General features: G+C 36.2%; 1 protein-coding gene across 2 annotated transcripts in view; it reads left to right on the top strand.

Annotated features, from left to right (window-relative positions):
- Window positions 1–3399: 3399 nt before the first annotated feature.
- The window catches only part of CACNA2D1 (calcium voltage-gated channel auxiliary subunit alpha2delta 1), a 665469-nt gene continuing 640893 nt past the window's right edge, over window positions 3400–27975 (top strand). For both annotated transcript variants that reach the window (XM_027838804.1, XM_027838803.1), the window contains exon 1: window positions 3400–3923. In XM_027838804.1, coding sequence (XP_027694605.1) covers window positions 3829–3923 — 95 coding nt within the window. In that variant the 5' untranslated portion in view covers window positions 3400–3828. The remainder of the gene's footprint in view (window positions 3924–27975) is intronic.

The following is a 27975-nucleotide window of genomic DNA, read 5'->3' as shown; positions in this document are numbered from 1 at the left end:
CAGGGTCTGAGGCAAGATTTATATTCAGGTCTTCTTGACTTCAACCAACAAAATCCACTGTGCCACCTACCTGCCTCAAAATGTTACTTAAAATGTTATTGACCATAGGCTTACATTAAAAAAATCACTTCTGTATACCAAATTTTCTTGAAATTTACTTCGTTACCATTTAAATGTAAAATCTCCATCTACCAAACTTTAACTCATCTTGATATTTGCTTTATTTTGTCACACTTAAACATTAGTTTATAATTCAAAAACCATTTCATCTGCTCTTCCTCCTTCCCTTCAGTATATAAACACTGTATCCAGCAATCCTGTTGAAAAGAAAATGAAAGTTCAATCTAAATGGCAACTAGCTTGTCTTTGGTGATTAAAATATATATAACCCAGGAACTATATCCATATATGTTACTTTCACTAAGCAAGATCTTATTCAAATTAATGACATGTTCTCTGATGCAAGAGAACTGAATATGGACAATTTAGAATATTATGGAACACCAAATAGAAAGATAATATTATATTAAAAATGACTTTGTTTCATTTGCCCTATACAAACTATAAAAGCCACATCTGGTCCATGCCTGATTAAAAGACTTATGTTGTTTAAAAAAAAGTAATTAATAATGAATCTCATAAAAGAATGCCAACTGTGATTTAAACTCATAATTGGGAACCAAGTACTTTAGTTAGAATTGTACAAGCAACATTTCATTTCACAGAATGGGATATTGAAAAATATACAGTGTTTCATCAAAGGAATACAAAGATACTGAGATTTGACTCAAGGCCAACTAAGTTAATTATGAAGTAAGATCTAGGTTCTCTGAAAGTTTATTACACACTTTCATTTTTAATCCGCTATTTGGAAAGATGGAAGACTGGAACATAGTAGATCACAGTAGAAGTTTAGATTCACTATTGAAATAATTGACATACTATATTAACATAATACTTCTTTGGCAAGACTGCTATAACACCAACACATCACATCGACAATAATGTGAACCTAAATTTTGGCTACTGCTAACACAGGTAGAATCTCATTATTTAAAAAAACAAAAAGGACAAGGGCAAAAATAGCAATTTTTAAATAATTAACAGTTGAAAAAAATTTACTGTTCTATTTGGTAATCCAATTCTTAAAAAAAAAGAAAATAAATGTCATCTTCAATTGTATAAAATGTTTTTTCTGTGCTCTAGTGTTCAATTCCATCACATCCCACTCCATTCCTCATTTATAGAGATCCTACTGCCTCACCACCTTATGCCTGGCATAAAATAAACCTAAGTTAAATCCCAGGGGGTGGGTAGGGAGGACATTTTCCAAGGGAAAATTTAAGAATTGGATAGACAAAGGGAAGATATTAAAAAAAAAAACCAAAGAGTAGAAATGTAAAACATCTTTTTGGGGGGGGAGGGGAGGGAAATTTTAAAAAAAGGTACTCTTACTAAGTTGAATAATGCTCATGAGACCATTATAGATTATTTGTTATTGTTTTTTCTCTTGGCCAGATTCATAGGATCATAGACTGAGAACTGGGAGAGATCTTAGAAATCATCCTGTCCAAAGGCCTCATTTGGAGATAAGGAAACAAGCCTGGAGAGTAACAGACCTTAACTGACTTTGTTCAATTTCAAGTTTTAAGTAACAAAATCTGGATTTGAACCCAGGTCCTATATTTCAAAGAGAAAGCTCTTTCCACTAATTCTTTACATAGGGACTGCCTCAATATATAGCCCATAAAAAGCTTGGGATACTTTATGCATTTTTTTTTAAATAAAAGGCCACACCAGGGCCTTGCTTCACAGAGTTCATCTTAAGAATTATAAAACTGTATTGGGTCTAAAACCTTCTAGTCACTCCCAAATAGCACAGCTCTTACACAACTTATTTAGTGATAGGTTTTACATAAATACAGAGAGCATTTTCTAAAATAACTGCCAACCTTCTGCCTCCCACTCATCTAAGTCAGTGGTGATATTACTAGGGGTGGTAATTTAACGTTACCATATTAAAAGTAAACTATATCCTTGGTTCATTGTTAGCAGCTCTACAACCTGCAGCTTGATTATCCATAACAGCTTTTGAGCCCACCAACCTACTCCAATCCCTTCGGGGGGCCAGTAGTTGGTGTGGGAATACAGAGAGGTAAAACCGAATCAAAATGATGAAGATAATAGCGACCATTTATAGAGCACTCTACGGTTTACAAAGCATTTTACATGTTATCCGATTTGACACCCCCCACTGCACCAGTGCCATGGACTTCGCCTTGCAAATTATTTTTATTTATTGAGTCTCACCTATATCAGTAATTCCAAAATGTAAGTGACTCATTAGGAGGATGCAGGCAACAGCGGATTAGGGTTGCCTCTCCCTGGTTTTTCTTTTGGCTCCAACCATCCCACTTGTTTCAAGTTCAATCACTTGAGCACGGGTGCCTGTTGCACCTGTCTCTTCTTTCACAAACATGAACACTGGACAAAGCAGACTTCTTGTTGAAGCTCTGGCGAACCAAGGGTGTCCAGGTTTTTTTCCTGAAAATATTGAAGGAAAAATCTGTTCTCAACCTTTCCATGAATCTTCTAGGTTGGTGAAGAATTTTCTCCCTCCAACCCCCAGCTATGCAGGTAAGTGTATGAGAGAGAATATTACTGCAGCACCAGTCCTACCCCCTCCATCACCTAACTCTTCCTGCCCTGCTCTTCAACCAGCCTCATTGCAAACCCAGTAACTAATGAGAGCAGAGATACCAGATATGTGACTGAATCTGAGCTGGCACGGAGGAAAGGACCCAGACACTCACAGGCAAATAGTGCCACCTGGTAGAAAATCATTAGTGGTTCTAAAAAAACATTTTTTTTTTTAATGCCCTCCTACTTCTGTTGTCAAATCGCTTCTCCACGTTTCCTAGGCAGGCAGTTTATTCTGGTGCCTCCGAGGAGGGGTGGGAGAACGTTGCAAGCGTGTTCAAAAATAACTCACAAAGATCTGAATCTCAGAGCGTGCCAAGCACTTTTGTTGGAGTGTAATACTGTCTTCGGATGCCTTCTGGGATATGGTGGTTGCATTTCCCCTGGCAGCCCCACGGGGTTAGGTACCATTTCTCCACCCCTGGGACTCGGGAGAGAGCTCAGATGCTGACTTTGGGAGTTCCTTTTATGCTTTCCTTCTATGGAGAGCAGCTCATGGTCGGGCTCTTCTAGGCTCATCTGACACACTCCCCTCCTACCTCCCACCCCCAACCACCACCCTGTGACTTTCCCAGAGCCCGTCTGCTCATTGCAGAGAAGAAGCAAGAAGAAACCTCGCTTTTCCACAAGTCTGCCTCTTCACTCCCCCTCCTTACTTCCCCCTCCCCATTACCGTCACCCCTCCTCCGCCCCCGCCTCCGCCTCCTCCTTCTACTCTGCAATCAGGGGAATAAATCAGGGAAGGAAACAGAGAGAGGGAGAGAGGAGACAGAAAAGAGAGCGCTTGCCGAGATCTGTTACAAAAGTAACCCTGATGGCGGCTGATCAGATGAAGCTGCTGTGGGGAGTAGCAGTGAGCGTCTAGTGTGTTTTTCTCTCTCCACCGTCCCTCATTCTAGATCTCGATTTTGCTCACCCTACCTCCCCCACCGAGCCCCTCCCCATCCCTGGCACCTTGCTTGCGTTATCTCCAGGCGTCTTTCTTTGCAGTGTGTGCATTGGTGTTTTGCCTTTTCTCCCCCTCTCCCTCCTGGTTTGTTCCATTATCATTTTTATTTTTTTTTCCCTGAGTTGGGGAGGGAGTGAGAAGCGGGGGGGAAGAGAGAGAATCGATCTTCTATCCCGAAGATGGCTGCTGGCTGGCTGCTAGTCTTTAGTCTGACACTTTTCCAATCTTTGCTGATCAACCCTTCATCGGAAGAACCTTTTCCTTCGGCAGTCACGTAAGTCCACCCGAGGAGTTGGGGCTGGAGAGGGATGTGGACAACGTCTGCATGTATGTGTGTGTGCGTATGTGTATGTTTGTGTGTATATCTCTGTGTGTGTGTGTCTGTGTGTGTGTGAGACTGAGAGAGAGATCAAGGAAGGCAGAGAGAGAAAGAGCGAGCTAGAGAGAGTTGGGGGCGGGGGCTTGTAAATTACCAGGAGTTCCTGGCTCTCTTGCTTGGGGGGAGAGGGGGAGGGAGAGAGGAGGAGGAAGAAATACCAGAATCTAAGATGAAAATGACAAATGAGGAGGTATTTGCAGGGTTTACGCTTAGAAAATAAACATGAAATCCGAAATCTCCCACATCGGGTATTGGTTTAGGGCTTGGCGGTCTCAGGCAAGAAAACATCCACATAGAAAATGAGCGACTTTTAAAAAATCCAGGGGTTTTCCACTACTTTAGCCCATTTCTCAATTGCCCTCTTTACAGTTTAGTTGTGTTGAGAGAAAAGTTTCCAGTCGGACACATGTTCACATGTAACCAGGCCCTCCGGAAAGCTTTGATTCTTTTAAGATTTAGTAGACACATACATATGAGTTTAATATAGATGTATCTCTTTTTCTTTTTTTCCCCTTAGTCCTGAGTCAGCAGAGGGCTAACGTCTCCTGTACTTAGCCTCAGATTCGATTGTAATTGCCTTGTTAACAAAACTTGTTTAGTTGACAATTGATTGGTTGCACTTGACAGCTATTCTTACGTGATGTGTATCTCCCTTCAGGACTTCCGAATGTTTTGTCACTTCTAGTGGACTTGCTGGGGGTCCTAGGAGCATGTTATCCTTTCCTTCTTGTCCTTTTTAAATTGAACTATGCAAACAAAGCTGAGCCATCCAGTTTCTGTAGTTAAAATGAACAATAGGGAGTTGGGGGCTCTCAAGAAATCTGGTTTGTGAAGGAAAAACTAAAGAGTTATTTATAGGGCCGTTTGAATTTTTTTCCCTCTCATTGTCACAAAACTAACACGGCTTGTTAATGATAAGGCTGCAGTTTATTGTGGTAACATGGCTTTTAAAGGTAGCCAGATTCTCATGGAAGGTGTGGGGTTGAAGAATAATTTCCTCTACTTTCACAAGAAACATTATAAAATCTTAGGGAGATAATTTCATGTACTTACATACAAATAGCTATACATATATGTGCACCTACATATCATCATTCACATTTATAGCTATGTGTACTGAATAACCTAACAGGCATTTTGGGAAGCATTTATTTTAGTTCCTGAAACTGGGTTACAGCTACCACCAGTAGGTAATTTTAAGTGGATGACTCACTTTAATGCATTTTACATAACAAAAACAAAGCCAAAGGTAGCCTTCTCTTTCCTGGTATTTTGTGTTATAAAGGATTTGTTGTCCTTTGCTGGCTTAGTGATGAAGACTTGAGTTTTTGGTTTTTTGGGGTTTTGTTTTGTTTTGTTTTTTAGTAGATACAAGCCCTGTATTTCCACCAACTGGGACTCTTTGGAGGAGTTATTAATAGATTCGGTTCCCAGTCTTTGTTGCATTAGATATCAGTGGAGGAAAATAGAGAATTTGCACACTAAGTGAGAATGTAACACCAATACTGTTTTGTTTTTCTTTTATCAAATAATGTAAAAAAAAAGTCTCTTCTAGAGCATCTTCTGTAATAAGAATTGCTTCCGCACACTTAATGTTGAGGAAATAAATAAATAAAGTGTGATAATTGGCAAGATATCCAGGTGGTGACACTGCATGTTAAGGAAAGGCAGAGTTAGCCAAATAATGATGCCAAACTATTTACATCAGATTCAGATTCTCATTTCTATTGCTGTCAGGAGGGTGACCTATAAAGTGAGTACTTAAATGAATTGCTTACAGTTTACAAATTGTAAGCTCTTCTCCCATATAAAGTTACGATTCTTCCAAGTGTAGTTATCTCCACAATGCTTTGACTTTACATTTACTTGACTTGAGCAGCATTTTGTGCCCGTGGTTTTTGAAACTGACAGTATTCATTCATAGTTCTTGAAAACATTTTTATAGAAATGCATCATTACTGTTATGAAAGTATTGGTATTTTAAAAATTCAATTGAAAAAAATGTCCCCTTGAAAAAAATTGCAAGATCAACTTCTTGAAAATGTATCCGTAGACAAATACTAAATCGCAAGTCCTTCCTGAATTAGAGTAATTTTCAATAAATGCTTTTCTTAAACTGAAACAACTAATTGATTCTTTTTTAACTAATTGATTTTCAGTGGTCCAAAACTGAAACGTGCTCAACTACCTGTTCATTAAGAAGACTTGAGGGTAACCTCATAAGATACAGCAGATACAGACTTAAAGGAGATGTTGCTGTTGATTTATTTTAAATAGAGTTCAATGATTTTCTTTTTTTTCCCCTACTAGTAGAGAAAACATACAAATGATACAATTTACAATTGTCCAAAAATGAGATTTCAGAATGAATTACGTCAGAAGTAAGAGAATAAGCAGTGATTTGTACTGACTAGGGGAAGAAAGGAATACAGTTTACAATTATTCAAAGATGGGATTTCAGAATAAATTACTTCAGAAATAAAATTATAAGCAAAATTTTGTACTGACTAGGGGAGGGGGGGATGGCCCCCAGTAAGTGACATTTACACTCTTTTTGACAGGATATCTATTTGAAAAGTTGGTGTTATCCATGCTTGATCAGAGGCTGCAATATTAGACCTTTTTCCTCCCTCAGCCAGGCTCAATTTATGATCAAACTTCATGAAAAGGAGAATAAGACATGATGATTTCTATAATATATTCTTGTCCACTTGCTTTTCCTTACATCCTCTGCATTAGAAACTATAATTAGGATAGGTTATTTGTGTAAGCTTAACATCTAGTGTATATGTTATATCTTTTAAAAATTAATTTAAATGTTATCATCTTCACTGAATGTGAGTAAAATGCTTTCATATTTTAAAATCATTTATAGAAATAGATCTTTTATACAGTCTTCCCTTTGGTCTTTTTATTGTTTCAGAAATTGTAGCATCCTAGTGTTAGAAGGAACCTTTAATAAATAATCAGAAGAGGCAACAATATACTCCCACCATCAGAAAATTTTGAAGCACTACAATACACTGATTTGATTGGAACCTAAGCTGGAAGTGGTCATTCAAAATTAAAATAAGATACCATTATTTTATACGGTATGACATCTTAACACTGTTGAATATTATATTATGCTGATATAGAAGAAATATAAAGCAGACTAAATACATCCTTAAGGTCTATGCTTCTGACTTTACCTACCTTAAAATATAGCATTTTCACTGTAATAAAAGAGTAGCTCTAACCTCATTAAACAATAACTATGTTCTATTACTAAGAATTAACATTAAAATTGGTGATCTGTGGCAGACAAAGGAATTCTGATGTTTTCATTTCATATTTAATAACTTTGTTATTAGTTTTGCTAAAATCAGATAAACCTAAATATCCTAACAATGATCTACTAGGGATTGTCTTAGAGTGAGATGTGAAATACAGTGATTACATACTTGGCCTTTGCTAGGAGCCTAGCTTTTTTTTTTTTTTAAAGCGGCTTTCAAAGTAGGGAGCCATCTCTTAGTTTTAGAAACAGTTTGTTAGAGCATCTGCTCCAACATGCTAGATTTAAAATGCAAAATATCAACACACCCCATTATACTAATGCACTTAAGTAAAGGTCTCTCTCTGTGATTTCTTAGTGTGTTGTTCTAGCCACCACGCTATATATGTTTTCCAAAAGCTTTCCATTTATAGCTCAATGTCATGTAAAGCCTTTCCTCCTACATCATACCTTATTTCTTATGCAGTCTTTCAAAAATGCCAGAGTCAAATATCATTCATGACATAGCTATTGTTATTTGGGGATTGTCTGATCTGCTTGAGTCTGTATGGAGAAAATTAGAAATTTAACTCCTCCAAGTGGAATTCTATTAAAAAAAAAACCAAACTCAATTTTTGACTTGAATATCCAAGACAACATTTGAAAGTGATAAGACAATTTTTGTTGGTCAGACATGGCATGAGAAAAGGTATTGTTTCTATATCATTCCTGATGTGACCACTCAATTCTCTTCAATGTTTAGCTATGACTATTCTCACATGGTACATGTTAAACTGTGCTTCTCATGGCTCAAGAGGCAAAATGAAGAGGAAAGATGAAAGAATACGGTATTCCTACATTTCTTTTGCCACTTGTCTTTCCCATCAGCTGTTCTCCAAAATGTCTAATGCTACAGGTGATTAAAACTTGCAACAGAGTTGCTTTTCTTTAAAAATGACCACATAAATTTAAATGCAGTTGCGTATGTACCACTATAGATATACCTTTGCATTAGACTGTGTTGGGAACACACTGACATTCTTGTTGGACACACACATACACAATTTGGAAAAGTACAAGAAAGAAGACAAGTTAGGAAGAGCTAAGCTCAAATGAATTTGCTGTCCCTTTCTTTCTTCGATTACTGTAGACAGATTTTCCCCAAAAGTGGCAGTATCTTTGTGAAAAATGCCAAGATATGTATGTTTAAATTAAAGCCTATTTTTTGTTTAGCATTTAATGTAAGACCTAACATCTGAAAAGATTTTATACTGTAATCAAAAAGGTCAATTAACTCTTTTCTGTTTGAATGAAATATAGCTGTTGCTCAACATCTTTTATTGATGATATTTCCTGAACTTCAAACCAAGAAAAAGGTAAAATTAATTAAAATTCCCTACTTGTCTTCTTTCTGAGATATGGTCAAAGTGTAAAATGTGCAAGCTACATATTGCACACAAAGTATGACATTTATCTAACCTGTGCATAATTTTAAATAGCATTCATTTATAATTCTGTTGGGAAAATTATATTGTTCAAAATTCCCAAACTAAGAGTATATCTTTCTTTTGACATAAAGATACTTAAGCTTTTCTCTTTTTTTGAATGCATTTATTATTTGAACATGGCCACATTTTTAAAATACCTCAATAGATTACAGCAACATGACCGTAAACTTTGATTTTCAATGGGTTAAAAAATGTACTTATTTGCTTATCTGTTTTAGATTTGTAAGAACACATCTACATGCTTATAGACACAAACACATGAATGTGTACTTACACATGTACAAACACAGGCAATATATGTTGTATGTAATACATATAGCATATGTTTTATGTGTGTATATATAAACATGTAAGCACATTAAATATATAAATTCTACCACTGAGGTGGTATTTTCAAAGCAAGAGTTTGTGTTTCATAGCTTAGTAAATAGCCTATGACTTTCAGTAATGATGAACTTCTATTATTTGTAATGAGGATTTGTTATTGTCTTTATTAAAAGCAAACAACAACAACAACAACAAAAAAACACTTGAGCACAGAGAACTAATTGTATTCTTCCAAGTTTATAATACTTTCTAGGACTATTCAGTGCACAGAGTCCAGTTCCCAAGTCTTTCATTTAGGAGTTTTCCATTGTAATTGTTCTCTTCCTTGATAAATGATTATAGAAATTTAATTAATATGTAACTGACTTTATATCTATATATGCATATATATAATTTTTATGCTTTTTAGTGTTTCAAATATCTAAATGTGTATTTGTTTCTCATACCATGCAGTGACATGATGAACAACAAAACTATCGCTGTTGTGCTGTAGTATATATGATAGGTGTTCCCTAGAGTACAGCAAAAAGGCAGCGGATTTTAATAGGAATTGAAATGTGCTGTTATGTTCAATTCGGCTTTTTATCATCTTTCTTCCAGAGATTTTAAATATTAATAACATGACCTATCGAGACAAAATCTAATTAGTAAATTAAATAACTCTGACTTTATTGTATGTAAACATATATATGTACATATATTCATATATGTGTTGGTGTTATAGATCAGAGGATTATCATTCATTTGTAAGAGGGTTTGTTTTTTTCCTAGAATGTAAATACCTTGATAGGGTCTTTCTGTTCATAAAACATTCATGTACTTAAGTATAGTTTTATGGTAATTGCATACTTACATATGTCATGACATGGTGGTTTTATGTAAGGAAATTTAATAGTTCTTATTTTCTTTAATGCAATATTTACAAGACCAAAATATTAAAATGACTCATTATTGGTATAGGGAAAATACACCTTTAAAGATAATTTTGTCATCCTTTTAGGAAAAGCAAAAGAAGAAACTTTTTTGATCTTGAAATGTTCATGCTCTATTTTTTTTTAAAGAGAACTGTATGGTAAATGCAATAGAATTAAAAATATTTACTTTTACGTTCAGAAGATAAACAAATTTGGCAGTGTATTGTAGCATTTCAAACAACAAAGGACTAGCTTTCCCACAAAAAAAGTGTACCTTTACATATTCCTGTCCTTTTAATATATTTTATACAATTATAATTATATAGCCTTTAAATATATTTATATAAATTAGCATATATAGTATCTATATTGTCACTATTTGCCAAGGGATAAAGGAATCTTGGTATTGATGTTTTCATTTTTTCCTATTTATTTATATAGAGATTAACAAGTTTATGGAAAAGATTGACATTGTGGGATCAACAAATCAGCTCACTTTTACACTTAATTACAGTAATTCAAAATCAGGCTGTTCTATATGAAGCAGTGCTGCTTGAAATACTCTTTGAATATGGATATGGAATATTTCTGGTTAAATGTTATTTTAACACTTGCTTCTGCTGAATTTTTCTGCTACCATATGCTTCTGTTGAATTTTATCATCAGTTTGCATTTTTAATTGTAGAACTTTAAAATACAGAACCAGTTAAGCATTAAAATAAGAATACTGAAAGTTGATGGGTGTTTACTATTCTGGAACCTGAATTGTGTTTAAGAAAAGTATCGTATTTTTGAAATGTGGTCATTTATGAACCACTTTGAGGTATTCTCTTTAAATACCTTTACAGAAATAGCACATTGGCCTTCCAGTCACAGCTAAAAATGATACTTCAGCATGCACTTGTCCTCTCTCTCTCTCTTTTGAAATGTTATTTATTGATGTGAAGTATAACTGTTGTAGGCTAGAGAAAAAAATCCTTTTCTTCTAAACTACATGTTCATGGGTCTTAAGTTTTTAAGATTTCCTCATTGCAATTCTACCTATTTGTTTTTCACTGGCTTTTCCAGTATCTCTTAAGACTTTGACCTATACTGAAATCCTCCTATTGGCTACTTTTCATTGATAAGTAAATCGGTATTCTATAAAGGAAAAAAAATTCAAACCAGTAAGACTATTGATTAAAGGTTTGTCAGAAGATCCTCAGATATAACATCTGGATTTGGGTAGAGAAAGAAAGATTAGAAAGGCCTATGAAATTTGTTCTTACAATATTAAAAGCTCCTATACTGAAGATCAGAGAAGAGAAATATATTATATTATTTGGCAGGATCATGGGGAAACAGAAAAATAAAATAAAAATCTACATGAATCCTGGGCAAATTGCTTGCTTTGAAAAATAATTAAAAGTTTTGGCAACGGTAGAGGAAAAGTTGAGTGCGAGGGAATGCCAGAGGAAGTAACCCCAATATTAAAGAGGAAGATAGTAGCTGACATTTATATAATACTCTAAGGCTTTCCAAGCACTGTATATACATGCTCATAACAACCCTTTGAGGTAGATATTATAGATAACATTCTCATTTTATTTATGAGCCTAAAATAGGGGTAGTGATTTGCCCATAAAGTTTGTGTTGGGTCTCCAATTTAAAAAGAAACCTTCAAAGAAGTTAATATTTAGTTCCCAAGGCCCTAGCTCTCTGGATTACAAATTTACTTTGGAAAACAAAGGTGATAAAATGGTTCAAATTCCAGACTATAAAAGGACTTAAATATTACAATTTTCACAAAATCCTGGGGAAATGATTTGTTAGATAAAATATATATCATTAAAAGCTAGATAAGGTGCTAGCAGCCCAGGAAAAAAATGCTGTGCTGAGAAATTTGCTCTTCTATATTTCATGAAATGTCTCTAAAGCTAATACTTTCAAGGCAAGTGGAATTCTGGGAAACAAGCTCAAAACCATGCCAACTGTACGAGGTTCTAAAAACAAGGATGCCGCATATTTATTTATTTTTTAAAATCCCCCCCCCAGCTTTAAATACCTCACAACTGCAAATACAAATAAAGGCTTAAAAAACCAAACCTAAAATGTAAGGGAGGAATTCCAAAGTAAAGCAGTATGATAGAGTAGGATGTAGGATAGAGTAAACCATTGCAATCTGCTGGATAGCTTCTGGAGAGCCCCTCCAAATATTGAGCCATACTCTCAAACAGGATTTTACAGGGACTCAAAATGGACAATTCTAACTGCTGAGATTGGGAGTTCTCTGGGATTCCTAGAGTTAAATATAAAGGAGAGATTCCAGGAGAGTTGCTCAGTCTTATCTTAACTCTTCTACCTTTCTCTTCAGCTCTTCTTATCTCTTCTCAGGGTGTCAGTTTGGGAAGGCTTATGATTTCTCTCTAACTATTTTTTCCCTCTGACTTTCTGTCTCTGATGCTGTCTTGTGTCTCTCAGTGTCTGTCTTTATGTCTCTATCTTTCTCTCTTAGTTAGGCAAGGGGTTTCTGCTTTTGGGTGTTGCAAGAAAGGGTTCTCCATGTAGCCCAATCACTTGAAATCAAGAATTAACAACTCTAAAGGTATCTAATGCATAATAAGACTAGGGTTTATTGCTGACTTTGCTTTGTCTAGTTACAACCGTTACCATGTGACTTTTATTCCTTCCTATTTTGGTAATGGAGATTAACTACTACATGGATGTTACTGAGGACTGGTAAGTATGAGTATGTTTTGTAGAAAGCTGTCACAGTAAGAGCAAAAACAGTGTATAATTACTAAAAAGACACAGTAAAGCAAACCAGTCTGACAGTTGTGTGGCTTAACACCATCTTAATATAATCTCCCTTTAATAAAGGGATGACTATCGGCCTGAAATAAATATTAATCAAGAGAATGAATTAATACACGAGCACATTTTTGAATGAAAGAGTATGTTTGGCAAAAGAATAAAGTGCCAGATAAGTAGGAAGAAGGATCACCTCATAGAAGATTCCTCTGGTTAGTCTGGAAATTAAGGTCTCTGAATATCTTGAAAGGTCAAGGGTTTGGTATCAATAACTCTTATTACTGCTACAATTTCAGCATTCCCAGAATTTCAAGATTGTTTGCATGAATGGTTGCTATCGTAACCACCAAACAACAGACCTAAAAAATAACCTTGGTCTCTTTGGTGCCACCAGAAATTGGTTCAGATGGGTATATTAAAATGAGGTTTGTGGCTTGAAACAGAAGATAAAAGATAAAGGGGAAAGCCTTTTATTTCTCTTTGTGGACATGATTTTGTATTTATGTACCCTCTTCCTGTGTCATGCTACTTTGAGTATTCCAAAGCGAGTCTTTGTGAATGGTTGTGAATGGTGAACATCTGCTCTGTGGTTTAGTTGTTTTCAGACTCGTTCAATTCCTTGTGATCCTGTTTGGGGTTTTCTTGGCAAAGATACTAGCTTCTCCAGGTCATTTTACAGATGAGGAAACTGAAGCAAACAGGATTTATGACTTGCCCAGGGTCCATAGCTAGTAAGTGTCTGAGGCCAGACCTGAACTCAGGAAGATGAGTCTTCCTGTTTCCAGGCCCAGCATTCTCTCCACTGCACTTCCTAGTGGCCATGTAAACTATCTAAATATGTATTACCACATCCACCACTCTTAGCTTATTTATATAACATATTACAAACGATAACTTATGTAGTGCAGATATCATGACCTCCTTCTACAGATGAGGAAAATGAAGTTCTGAGAGATTAACTGATAACTTGCCTTTTATCATAAAGACCAGAGATATTCATGATTGAAATCCAGATGTCAAAATAAGCCCAGTGCTTTCTGCATTCACCCTTTACTGAGATTAACATTATTAACAGCAACAGTATTCACAATGTCTTTCATATATGAACATATTACCTACTGATCATCAGCAGGGCAGATGCTTTGAGTTGTTCCAGTAATGAAGACAAATTAGAATGTTTTATGGTCATCTTTGTACAGGGTAGATTCAACCACCCTAAATCTCTAGTAGAACATAAGCTTATTGAGGGCAGGGATGGTTTCGCTATATTTATTTTTCCCAGTGCCCACCACAATGCAGCTGTAGTAGATGTTTCATATTTGTGGTTGAATCCATACCCCTTTATCTCTTTTACCTTATGAAAAAACAATGTGTATACATACAAAATGGCCAGTGTCAGTGGTGCAATCTGGAACAGCAGACTTCAAATATTGCACTGGAGATGGATATAATATTTCTTCCCATGTGAAGATTAAACTGTTGACCTTAGCTCTGTAAGCTGGAGTATTAAACTCCATATGACTAATTTGGCAACTGGAAAGGTAGGAGAGGAGAAGGCCAGGCATTTCTGAAAAGAGTATCTTAGAGTATATTTAGCCATTCTACTGAGAGAATAAAAGGGGATGAAGACAGCAGATATTCTGGCATGCTAGAATAAGCCTCCATCTCCAAATCCAGGGCAATAGCAATAGCCTAGAAATGGGAGAGAGGAGAGGACAAGGGGAAAAAAATAATAATCTCTTTGGCATTTCAGTCTAGGTCCCTCCCAAGTCTACACATTTGATAGCATATAACAAAGTGATTGACTCAGTTTTTAAGCAGTCATAACCCAAATGCTAGCCATTTTTACTCCCCAAATGAGAATTTCTTTCTTGCCTTGAAACATAATATTTAAAAATTAATAAAGTTTCCTGTTGACTACATGATCCAAAAGGGTGATCATCAGAATACCCAGTATGCTGAATAGTAAAGCCAATAGAATTTTAAAAAAATATCCAAAATATAAGTTAGTTTAAAAAAAAAAATCTACCAAGAGTGACTAGAAAAAGACCAGGGTCTTATTTGCTTCTAGAATATTAGTCATGTTCATTTAACCCATTCCTTTTAATCTTCAAAATCTAGGCAACAGGCCTTTGATAAACACCGTTCACCCAAGATAGGCATGACATAGTTTAATAAAATTATGTCTTAAGGACTTGCCTTGGGGATTGGGGGAAGACTATAAATTAATACCATGACTAATAAGTATTTCTTGATGATAAGAAGTGAAAGAGCTAGTTTTCAAGTGCCAGAAATAAGCTGCTCCATGGCAATCATTTTGACATCCTCTACAGAAGGAAATATGTAAAATCTTTATGACGCTGTCACTTTAAAAAGCTACTCTTCTTTGCCAAGGCATTATATTAGAGTTGGTTTTAATTTGCTTCTGCAGAAGTGTGAGGATATTCAAAGGAGTGAGCTGTGTGAAGCCTCAGGAGCATGTGCACAATGGAGCGTGCAGAGATTGCTTTAAATTAAACATCCTGGATGCATGGTTGTCAGTGGAAACACCTGATTTTCCTGTCCATATAAATGTAGAGATCAAAACTAATTCACATGGAGCAATTCTTTATTGCAATGTGTGTGCATGTATGTATACTCACAGGCTAAGTCCCTGGGGATTGAGACATTAGTGTCAAGGCCTTGCCTGCCTGGATAATTGTATAAAATAAAATTTATATTAATGCCTGGTAGTAAGAGAATATACATAGGGGACTGGTCACATATCACAGAGCAAACCATGCATGATAATTAGACAAGGTCATTCATCTCCTTGAGTTATTAGCTTTGACACAACTTGTCTGTCTGGTGTCTAGGAGCCAGCTGGGTCTGTGAGGGTAAATGACCATGACAAAGGTGTTATTGGAGTTTAGCAAGCCCTGATTTGGCTTCCTGTGATAGACCTTGTCCTTTCTTCAGCCTTTGGCAAGTGAGTAGTCCTCTCTGATTCTATTCTTGGGAAATACATGAAACGTTAGGCAGAATTTGGTATCCTAGGGTCAACGAGTAGCTGCTTCATCTACTCCCTGCTACTTGCTCAGAGATCTAATTACTTAGAACTAGTAATAAGAGAATGTGTGCTGTAGTGGAAGGGACAGTACATCTTCCTTCAGGGATTACTGGAATGCTCTTTCCAGCTTTCAGTCCTGTCATCCAGTGTTCTTCCAAGTTTCACAGAATTGGGGAGGGGACAATTCTAGGATCATTTGGTCTAATCTGTACTTGGACAGACTTCAGTCTTCCTGACAAATGGTCATCTTGCCATGGATTGAAGAGGTTTAGTGACAGAATCTGCTCTGTCCCAAGGCAGCCCACCCCACTTTGGATAGTGCTAATAATTCCTAGCAATTCTTTTTCATTTATATATATATATATATATATATATATATATATATATACACACTTTCATATGTATATTGTCTTTCATATACATACATTGTCTTTCATATATATATATATATGTATATATATATATATGTATATATATATAGTCTTTCCTCATCAAAATTTACACTCCCTAAGGGTTGTTGCTGTTGTTCAGTCACGTCCTATAAACATCGTTCATGAGGTTTTTCTTGACAAAGATATTGGAGTGGTTTGTCATTTCCTTCTCCATTGTATCTTCATTTTACAGATGAGAAACTGAGGCAAATAGGGGTTAAGTGACTTGCTGAGGGTCACACAGCTAGGCTGAATTTGAACTCGGGGTTCCTGACTCCAGGCCTGGTGCTCTATCTGCTGCATCACCAGCTGACCCCTCAGTTGTTATCCTTGAGGATAGGAAATGACTTTTTTTTTTCTGCTTGAGTATGTATGTGCTTAGCATGATACCTGGCATGTAATAAGTGCTTAATAAATGCTTATTTATTTGTTTACACCAAATTTTAATCTCTCTGCAGTTTCTAACTGTTGCTACTGCTTCAAATCTAAGCCCTCTTTCTCAGAAAGCACTTTAAATAATCAAAGACACTATGATTATCCCTTCCATATCATGGCTTCCACAATCCTTGTTTCAATATATGATGGGTCAGCATGAGAAATTAAAGGGAAATTTGGGAGGAATTTTGCAGAAGCCGTAGATGATACACAAAGGCCAGCAGACAACACAGAAAAGGTTTAGAAACTCAGAAATGCATAAAATATACATATAGTATTGTATAATAACAACCTATTTTATCTTCTAATACCATAGTAATTCAGACTTCTTCTGTGGTACGGAGGGACAAAAAATTATATGTAGATTTTCCAGATTGCTGGGGGCGGGATGGGGGCTGTGCCCCTAACCCTGGTGATGTGGAAGGGATAACTGCATTCTCTTTTGAAGACTACATGCTGCCAAACTATATAGTGCATTCAGGAGAGGGGTACTGAATATCCCCTTCTCCCCTAGTTAAGGTCCTCATCATTTTCCACCTAGACTATTGAGTTCAAGTCCAGCCTCAGACACTTACTAGCTGTGTGACCCTGGACAAGTCACTTAACTTCTGTTTGCTTTCATTTCCTTCACTGTAAAGTACAGGTGATAACAGTGCCTACCTCTCAGGGCTGTCATGCAGGTCAAATGAAATATTTGTAAAAAGCACTTAACACAATGCCTGGCACATAGTAGGCTCTATATAAATGGTTATTCCTTTCCATCCAAACCCTTAATGAAGTAGCCTCTCAGCTGATCTTCCTGTCTTCAGTCTCTTCTCTCTAATATAACCTCCCCATAACTGTCAAATGAGTGTTCATAAATCATATATTTGACTATGTTACTCCTCTATTCAAAACTCTTCAATGACTTCCTATTGGTTTTTTTTTTGTTTGTTTGTTTTGTTTTTGGACAAAACACAAACTCCTCAGCCTGGTATTGCAAGCCTTTCACAATTAGCTCCCAGCTACCTTTTAAATATTCATATTACTCCTGCTCGTATCACTTTATAGTCTCCATTCCAGTAGAATTGGTCTCCTAGCTGTTCCTCCCACATGACCTTCTGTCTTTCGTCTCTGTGCCCTTTCACAGTGTTGGTCTGTGTTTTAAATGCACTCTCTCTTCACCTCTAGCTTCTTAGCTTCCTTTGAAATGTAATGCAAGTGCCACCTGTGATATGAGACCCCCTCTAAATTGCCCCTCCACCAATTATTAGCTCTCTCTCCCTTTAAATTACTTTAAATTTTGTATTTATTGTGTTCATGTCATTCCCCTTCTAAATTGTTAACCTGTATTTATTAGTACTTTTTATATGTCAGACTCTATGCTAAGTACTGGGGATACAAAATAGACCCAAAAGAAAGATAGTTTCTGCCCTCAAGGAGCTTACATTCTAATGGATGAAGCTAACACATAAGAGGGAGGTGAAAAGTGTGTGAATGGGGAATAAAGGGTACCCACATGGAGGCATGGTAGAAGGTAAAGAATGTTTGCTTTCTGTCTTTGTATCACAGGGATGTGTTAGCACAGGGCCTGACACATAGTCTGTATTTTATAAAAGATTGGCTGAACCGAATTGAATTGATGACCACAATATTCAGTGTACAGTGTGCGGGGGAATCTTTTTGTTCCACATCTTCTGAACCTGAGGCAGACTTCAGACCATATTTGTTACATCGCTGTTCTCCTGAAACAGAAAGAGTGTTTTGGCCTAGGCTGAAGCAAGGTCAGAACCCTACCATTGGAGTCTACAACAGTGGTGTCAAATTCAAGTAGAAACAAATCCTTGAAGCTGCATATTGACTTACAAGTATTACTTGCTGTATTTTGAGGGGCTGCTAGGTATTGCAGTGATGATAGAGTGCTGGACTTAGAATCAAGCCCATGAGTTCAAATCTGGCCCCAGACACTTACTAGCTGTGCGAACCTGGGCAAATTACTTAAGTTACTGTTTGCGTCCAGTTCCTCATCTGCAAAATGAGCTGGAGGAGGAAATGGCAAACCACTCCAGTGTCTTTCTCAAGAAACCCCCAAAATGGGGTCACAAAGGGTCGGGCATGACTGAAATGAAGCAAAACATACTAGGTTTTTTTATTTGTTAAATGTATTTATTTATTTGTAAATAAGTAATTTATTTTATTGTAATTTCCCAATTACATGTTAATCTGGTTCAGACCCCATTTGGGAGTTCTGTGCTTCAAGTTTGACACCTCTGGTCTAGAAGATTCAAGAGAGAATCCTTATATGCTGTGGTCTTATATAGGTATTCCAGTTTGCTTAGAAACAAGGAGTCTATGATTTTGTTTACTAGTCTCAAATAAAATATTTCATGCTTTTCAAGAAGTCAATATTCCTGGGGAGATATCTGTAAATATTTTTATATTTCCTGTGGCAAATGGAAAGATCTCAGGTCACAGCTGATGCTCTGGGACAGCTTCTACCCTGAGTGATACATCAGAGCCAAAGCTAACCTAGGTATGAATCTTTATGCCCAGGCTGGTCTTTCAGGTTTAGATGATATGGGCCAGAAAAATGTTTTCTAGTTTGGTGATGCCAGTTGGCAGTGGCTACAGATCATTGGAAAATATGTGAAGTGGTCACGTAAGATCTGGAAGTGTGGTTTATAGGTTTCTTTATTTAAATGATTCTTAACATTACATGGGTGTCATATTTTATTCACACAGTATATGATGTCTAGAATGTAATAGGTAGGTACTTCATAAATGCTTATTGAATGTAATTTAATTGACAAGGTCCTTCCCAAGTAGAGAGAGGGTAGGGCATTAACCCTTAACTTGTTAACTCTATTGCATTTAGAATGCATGGGAATCTGAGAAGTGAAAGTGGTGGGAACAGAAAATTAATTAAGTTCCATGTACTCCATTACCTACTTTATCAAGACATATGGACTGAGCGTACAAAAAAAGAAAGAGGTAACATTGTTTCCAACTTTCCAGGCTTCTGATAGGTTGCTTGGAGTTTGGAAGATGTGTTAACAGAAATTCAGCTGTGAAGCAAAAGGTAGTCACATTTCCTTCAGTGTTTTGTGTAATGTAGGGTCTGATTAGGTTATTTTCTTTCATTCCCATACCTTACCACCTCTGTTTTGTCCTTTTCCAATACTATTCAGAGGTAGCTAGGTGGCTCAGTGGATAGAAAGTTGGGCCTGGTGTCAGGAAGACCTGAGTTCAAATCCAGCTTTGGATACTTACTAACTATATTTCCCTGGGCAAGTCAAAACCCTGTTTGCCTCAGTTTCCTCATCTGTAAAATGAACTGAAAGAAGAAATGGCAAACCATGCCAATATCCTTGCCAAGAAAACCTCATGGACAGTATTGACATGCTATGGTCCACGGATCAAGAAGAGTTGGACACAACTGAATGACTCAACAAAAACAATGTTATTCAATTCAGCCCCTGCCATGGATGAATAAATGATTTGTGGTGGCAAGTTGGGGGTGAGATGTGTAACATTCTCATGTAAAAACATTCATCCAAGTGGTATCCTATAGACAGGAAGTCTTTTGTTTATTCATTTCAGCCATGTCTGACTCTTCATGACCCCATTATACTATTTTCTTCTCCAGCTCGTTTTACAGATGAAGAAACTGCTAGGTTAAGTGACTTGCCCAGCGTCCCACAGCTAGAGTGTCTGAGGCCAGATTTGAACTCATGAAGATGAGCCTTCCTGATTCCAAGCCCACTGCTCCCTATCTACTATGCAACCTAGCTGCCTCTTGGCAGGAGCTCTTTGCTTCAGTATATTCCCCTTCTACCCTACCCCTTTATTTCTCTTTTTTGCTCCATTTTTCATTCCCTTGAGAACTTAACCCACGTCCTTTTGTGTTGCTTTCATAGCTGCCATTCAGCTACCCCTTAACTTACAGCCAGCAAAATCTCCTGGCCCTTTGTTTCCTAGACTTTGGGGGTTCTTGTCTTGTTAACTGGAACATCCTCATAAGAAAGTGCATTAGTTCTTGTTTTGTTTTTTGATTAGTATTTTCCTGTCATGCCTTTGAAGTCAGGAACTAGAAAGTATAAATTCTGAATTCAAAAAACCATCTTTCCTACAGGCATAAAGAGTTGAAGCATAATGTGACAGTTCTATTGTACTCTAATACGGTCCCATCACTTAACTACCTGCTGCCTGATGGAAGATCACATTGGCATATTTCTAGAAAAGCCACTGAGTTGTAGTTCTTCTGGGTGTAGTGGAATTATTCTCAATGATCCAATGTCATGTAATCAATTTGGTCTTCTGACAGAAGTCTCAGATATCCTTGATTAAAAGTAGCCTGGAAAATATAGATAAATAAAACATTTCCTTATGGGAGTTGTTGAGAAATGTTTAGTATTCTTTTGTAAAGTTTTATGAAGAAGAATACTTTAACATCATGTAATTACTAATCATTATCCCATGTGTATTCTAGAAGGATGTTTTCTTTTAGATAGGCATCAGATGCATCTGCCCCTCCCAATCCCCTCTCTAGAACATCTTTTCTTTCTTACAGTTAAGTACTATTGTAAAGTGCTCTAAAAATTATATTTGACTTTTTAAAACATATTTACATTAATTTGCAAGAAGTAGTTAATCCTAAAGCTCAGTGCATTTCAAGTATAGAAGAAAATTGCAGACTAATTTACGTGTTATCCCTCATTATGCAGAGTTGATTAGAGAGCTTCACCATAGCAGTATAAAAGGCAGGCAGGATTTATAGATGTTCATGAGAAAAATATCTGGAAAAGTGGCTAAATTTTCCAGAAACCTCTCATCAATTGTGAATTATGATATACAAAGGAAATAGGGATGAGGCCTCTGACTTAAAGTCTGGTGGGTCAAAATAAATTGGATTTCAAAGTTGTAGTAAAGATGATGGGGATCAGACTCAGACAAAACCATAGAGACAGAGCCTGACTTTCTCATTTTACAGATGAGAAAACTGAGGACCAGTTTGAGCCAGGATTTGAATCCATGTCATCTTAGTGCAGGCCCATTAGTGCTTCTCCTACTTCATACTGTCTTCCAGACATCAACAGGCAGAATGACTTATAAGTTCAAAATTGAAAGAGCAGGGTTTTTTCTTACTGATTCACAGAGTAACCATGATTGATACAGTGACTTTTGTGTGCAAGGATACCAAAAGTATTACACAAAAATGAGACTGTTACTGATTCATCAGTCTTCTGCATAGTATCAAAATGTAAAAAGAAATTTGAGAGGCAATTTAGTCCATTTCCCTCTTCCCAGGTAAGATTACACTTAAACCCTATCAGATCCATGCTATATAAAGTAGACTCCTGTATCTCTCCTAATTTCCCATTCCAATTTTCTCATAATTGGTTAGAAAGTTCTTCATATACAGCAAATCCCAATGCAGTTTCCTCTTCTGCTTTAAATAGAAATGTAGAATATGTGTGAAGTGATTTTTTACAGGAACCTGACAACTACAGAACTTAGATGTTTCCAAATTAATATCCCAATTCATTTAATTGGGATCTTCTAGATCTGCTTTTTTCCCCCTGTCCCAAGAACATCTTACAAATTCCTTTTCATCTCTCATCTATACAAACCAAATAATATTCATATGTTTTGAATTCATTGAAACAATTGTAGTTTGGGGACTTCCCAAAAAGGGAGGGAAAGGCAACTTGGCCCAGCCATGGAGAGTAAGAGGTAGACTAGCCTATAATATTCTAAAAGGTGATCTTTTTTGAAGAAAAAAAGACAAAATCATTCAAGTTATGAAGATATAGATATGTATTGAAATAACTAGGACTAGCCTCCCCAAATATGAAAGGAGGCTTTGCTTTCATCAATCACTATTTCCTTAGTCTGCAGTCTTTTTCTTCCTATATTTCCAATGCCTATCTTATCTTTTCCATCATTTCCTTGATCCAAATCTTCTCAGATCCTTCCTGTACACTATAGTATTAGCGACCAATAATAGCTTCATGTGTTACCCCCCTCTAAACCTTAGGCTAAGATGACAAAGTTTAATTAGAATAGGATAATAACTCTAGCACTGGAAGAACCCTCAGAGCTCATCTAGTACAATCACCTCAATTTACGACCAAAGAGGTTGTGACTTGCTCAAGGACTAATTTAATTATCATTGGCTATCCAATAGGGAACTGTGTTATTTTGTAAAGGGATCTTCCCAGTGTCCCCAAATTTTGTCCTGTAAGTAACTTTCCATTTAAAAAAAAAAAGAAAAGAAAAAGGTGCAGCTAGGAGGCACAGTGGGTAGAGCACTGGCCCTGGAGTCAGGAGGACCCGAATTCAAATCCGGCCTCAGATACATAACACTTAACTAGCTGTGTGACTCTGGGCAAGTCACTTAACCCCAATTGCCTCACCAATAACAAAACAAAAGAAAAAAAGTTGAAACCTTTACATATAGTGTTTGCACCATTTTACCTGTACTCAGCCCCAGCTGCTATCCTGGTAAAACCAAAGAGACTAGACCACAGGAAATAAGTAGTCATGTTGCTTTGCTTGCCTCAAGGGAGCTGAAATATTGTTTTAATTTTGGAAGAAGTGGTGCAATTGCTTGCTTCAGTCAAAAATAAAATGAATACTTTATAAATTTTAATGACTACCAAATTAATGAATTCTGCCCAGTATTTAAAAAAAAACTTTTAAAGTACAAAATAGATGAAGCCCCAAATTGGCATCAGAAGACCTAGTTTGGAATCCTATCTTCATCATTTATTTTGTGATGTGAAAAGTCACTTCAAATTTTCTAATCCATAAAATGGGGAGATAACAGTCATCTGTCTTAATAATCTACCTATTTTATTACCTTATAAGGTTGTTGTGAGAATCTGACGAAAGGGTCTATAGTAGATGAAATGCTTGGCATACCATAAAACTACTTAGATTTCATACATGATTAGAATACCATTATTTAAACACAAACTTTGACTTACAGTCGTATATTTTGATTTTAAGCGAGACATTCGATCTACTGCTACATGCTGAACTTCACCCTTCAGTGGCATGAGGTTGCCTAATACAATCAGGCTCTTGTATGTTCTTGGGAGCAATTTCCCTTGTCCACTATTCTTTCAAATACTTGTTCTTTGCATAGCAATTATTTTGGATTTGTTTTCACACTTAGGAACCCAATTGAGCAGAGATGAATGTAGCTCTTCCTCTCTGATGAACATATAGAATGCTTGCAATTATGTGCTGCCAGCCACATATGAAGTTGTGCAATTGTTGAATTGTCATGACTTCTGTTTTAAAGAATCAAGATGGAAACATATCAATTTTCAATTCCCATGAAAATACTTTTTTATGCATTGTTATGGGCAAATTTTTAACCCCTCAATTTTCTATTATTAATTAACGTTTGTTTCACATGCCTGATTGTCACAGTAGTTAGGTACCATGGTGATAATGAAGCATTCATACAATAGTGTTGTATCTTGGACTCTTGACCTTGGAAAATTTAGACTTCTGACAAGGCTAAGAAAGACCACAATAGTTTAAATACTATATATCATTCAAACATATCTAATATATTTAAATATACACAAAAAACACAGTGATTTTGTTGTTGTGAGAGCTCTATCTACCAATAAAGATGTTGACCATTGCCCACAGCTTATTAAGTTTTAGACAACAGTCTAAAGCTTTCACAGACTACATTATTTACCTTTCATGACATAACTAATATCAAAGATGGTATGTGAACTTATGCTCCATGTAATCTATCCATTACAATGTATTACTACATAGTGTGAAATGCTAAAAAAGGGATGGATATCTAATACCTTCTTCACTTATATTTATGGTAAGTAGTACATACATGTCAAGATATGTCAAGGAATTGGGTCTGCCATTTACCTACAGTTCAAGACTCATAGAAATAGAGTTCAGTCCTTTTGTAGACCACAGCCTAACATGAACAATGATTTCACATTGACTGCATATTGCTAGAATTTATTTTTTTTGGATTTTCCTGAAAATCTTACTACAATTCATTTTTTCTTGGTTTGGCAGCTAGTTTTAGGGACAACTTTCATCTCTGTTCTGCTAATCAAAATCTCAAAGATATGAAGTGGGTTTACCTGATGTAGGGTGATAGCCATTGGCATATCATGATATTAATACTTCAACATTATCTGTGCATTATTGTTAGAGTTCTTATGCAAATCTTGCTCTTCATGTACTCCCACCAAACAATGATTTCAAAAATTTTTACAATGACTCTGACAGTGAGGTGAACTGTGAGTGCTAGCACTGATTTCTAAGATATTTGTTTCATCTTTCAACAAGACCTCTGAAGCTAATTGAATTCAACTGAACCTTTTCTACAGACTCTTCTTTTTGGTAATGGACAGAATGCAAATCAGATAGACATGACTATCAACATGGTTGACCATACTCTTGTTCAACTCCTCAGGCCATTTATGCTTGCTAAGTGATTTTCAGAACCTCCTTAATGAACACTCTTGATAATATATTTTCTTCTACTTTTCATGAATATTATCTGACACAAAAATAATGGCAGGTATGCTTGTGTTGTGATCTGAATCTCCCCTGTGATTAGTGGAATGCCCCATTTATAAGCGATGTGGCCATATATCTGGAAGGGATTGAGAAATAGGAATCAAAATGTCTTGCTAATTGCTATAATCAAATATTTTGTCTATTCACTTTTAGATAACATTGGAAATAGTGCCAACCATGATCTTTTCCATTCTTTTTAGAACTGTTCCTGCTTTAATATGTCCTGAAAAATCAATGTTCAAATGCCTTCAAAATTCTGCCTGCTATAGCAAGGATTTTCTCTAATTGTGTTTAGCTATTCTTCTGACATCATTGTCTCAAGTGTCATTTCCAACTTTAATTTCTCATAAAGCACATTAGGAACTGGACTTCATATTCGAAGGCTATTGTTCTATTGTATTTGATGATAAGAATATAGGAAGAATTAGCCATTATGGAACATACCTAACACAATGCCTGGCACAGAGTGTGTTGGAAAATTGGTAAATCTGCATTGTTTTGCATCTATTTATTTTCTTTCAAATTCCATTTATAAATCTTCTTTGGAAGATGCAGCTTAGTTAAGACTCATAACAAAACTTCTTCAGGATTAGAGCAGAGATATCTATGTTCCCCAAAGATCACAGAGGGTTCTTTTACAACGTCCAAATGGAAGAGAGATGGTCAGTAGATCATGACTCACCAGATGCTTCTACTTGGGAATAACATTTTGCTTTTTGTGTAAAGTGAGCCCCAAAGCACTAGAGAGCCTTTTAATTTAGATCCATAGTTATTCAAAAGTGATGTTCTCATCAATTCACAGAGGAAAAACTATGCCGATAAAGAATACATGTGTCCCAAACTATGACATAAAATTTGATGGACAGCCCTTTGAATTAGTCCTTCAATACACATATCATGAGCAGTCACTGCAGAAAGACAACAAACTTGGCCTATAATTAAATGAAAGGAGAAATGCTGGGTGGATTTTGTTTGGTAAACTGTGATATTTACACATAACTTTGTTATGGTCCCAAGTTACTTCCTCATTGCCATCAAAATGCATATCTTTAACTTCAGCATTTTATAGGTGATATGATGTGACCATAACTTATGGAAATCTACAATCTCAGAAGAATCAAAATTAAAGTTGACTAAAAGGGCACAGAAAGATGTATAGGGGCTTTATGTGAACCAGTAGTGCCCAATGATCAGATCGTTATCAAAAAGGACATTTATAACTATTAAAGTATGTCGATCACATAGGAAGAGGGAGTGTTGGTTGTCAGTCAAAGTTTTAGATTGATATATAGAAAATATTAAAAATCTGGGCCTATTGTAAAGATGCTATATTACAGGTTTATGAAATATGGATAATAATTGCATAGAATGAAAAAGGTATTGGTTGAATCTGTAACAATAGAGGAAATACCCATATCAACAAGACTGTAAATATATGTAAGGATTAGAATTCAGATGGCAGGCACCAAAGAAACTCTGAAATGTCACTTTCATACATGAATCTTTCAATATATTTAGCATGTAACTTGTCACCTGCCTTGATATTGTCCCATCATTTGAGTAAGGTGTTAATGCTGGTTCAGTTTTCTCTCTTGTTAGCACTCTAAATAGCAATTGGAATGGATTTTAAAAAGACAAGGAAGATGAGGGAAAAAATAAGTGTTGATGAAGCAAAGGAAAAATGTCTGGTAAATGAATAGTTATTGAGCACCTACTATGTGCCAAGCACTGAAGGTGCAAATAAGAATGCTATACTTGTTATGCCCTTGAGGAGCACATTCCACTAGGAAAATGAAACATATATTACAAGATAATAGCCAGAGAAAATAGTTTGACTTAGATGGTCACAGGAGTTTTGATTGAAGCCATAAAGGCTGTATATTGTCACATCCTTTCCTGTAGCAATAGTGATATTGATTTAATTATTATTTCCTGAGTCTGGCTAACATTGGAAGGGAAAAGGGAGGATGGTGGTATGTGTGTGTTGGAAGGATGGATGGCAAGATGCTCATGGTTTCTAGGCCACATTGTCTAAGTGGATGGATAGATGGGATGAAGCATGCGTGGTTTGACAATGGAAGTATTCAAACAATATCAAAAGGACTTCATGGCAGATGTGTTGCAGAAGGGGATTGCTGTGGAAGGTATAAGGTTGGTCCAGAATCAGAGACTATTAACCTTTTGTGTACAATGGATCCCTCTAACAGTGTGGTTAAACCTATGGTCTCCTCAGAATAATGTTTTAAAATGCATAAAATAGGATATAAGGAAATCAATATATTGAAGTATAATTGTCTAAAAAAAGTTCTAGGCTGAGAATCTTTAGCCTGAAAGATTGCTGAAGCATCTTCCAACTCAAAGATTCTACAATTCTTTGTGTCCAATGCAGGTTTTTTTTTTAAAATGAATCCAATAATTCAGTCTCCACTCTTATGTTACATGGTATGCTAATGAGGTTAGGAGAGACTAGAATTATGTTATTTGTTTTCACTTTTTCCCCTTTCTCTAATTACCCTTAAATTGATGAAAAATTAATGATACCCATACTACTGGAATAACCTCACAGAAAGTTGTCCCAAATAAATTCTTCCCCCTACCTCAATCCATCCTTCATCTATTTCATAGCCTACCTTTCTTTGCACAGTGTGTATTTCCTTAGATAAAGTGAAATTGCTCCTTTGCTC

Source organism: Vombatus ursinus, unplaced genomic scaffold (assembly GCF_900497805.2).
Source record: "Vombatus ursinus unplaced genomic scaffold, bare-nosed wombat genome assembly UNPS02014830.1, whole genome shotgun sequence".
Taxonomy (NCBI): domain Eukaryota; kingdom Metazoa; phylum Chordata; class Mammalia; order Diprotodontia; family Vombatidae; genus Vombatus; species Vombatus ursinus.
This window is presented reverse-complemented; position numbering and strand designations above follow the sequence as displayed.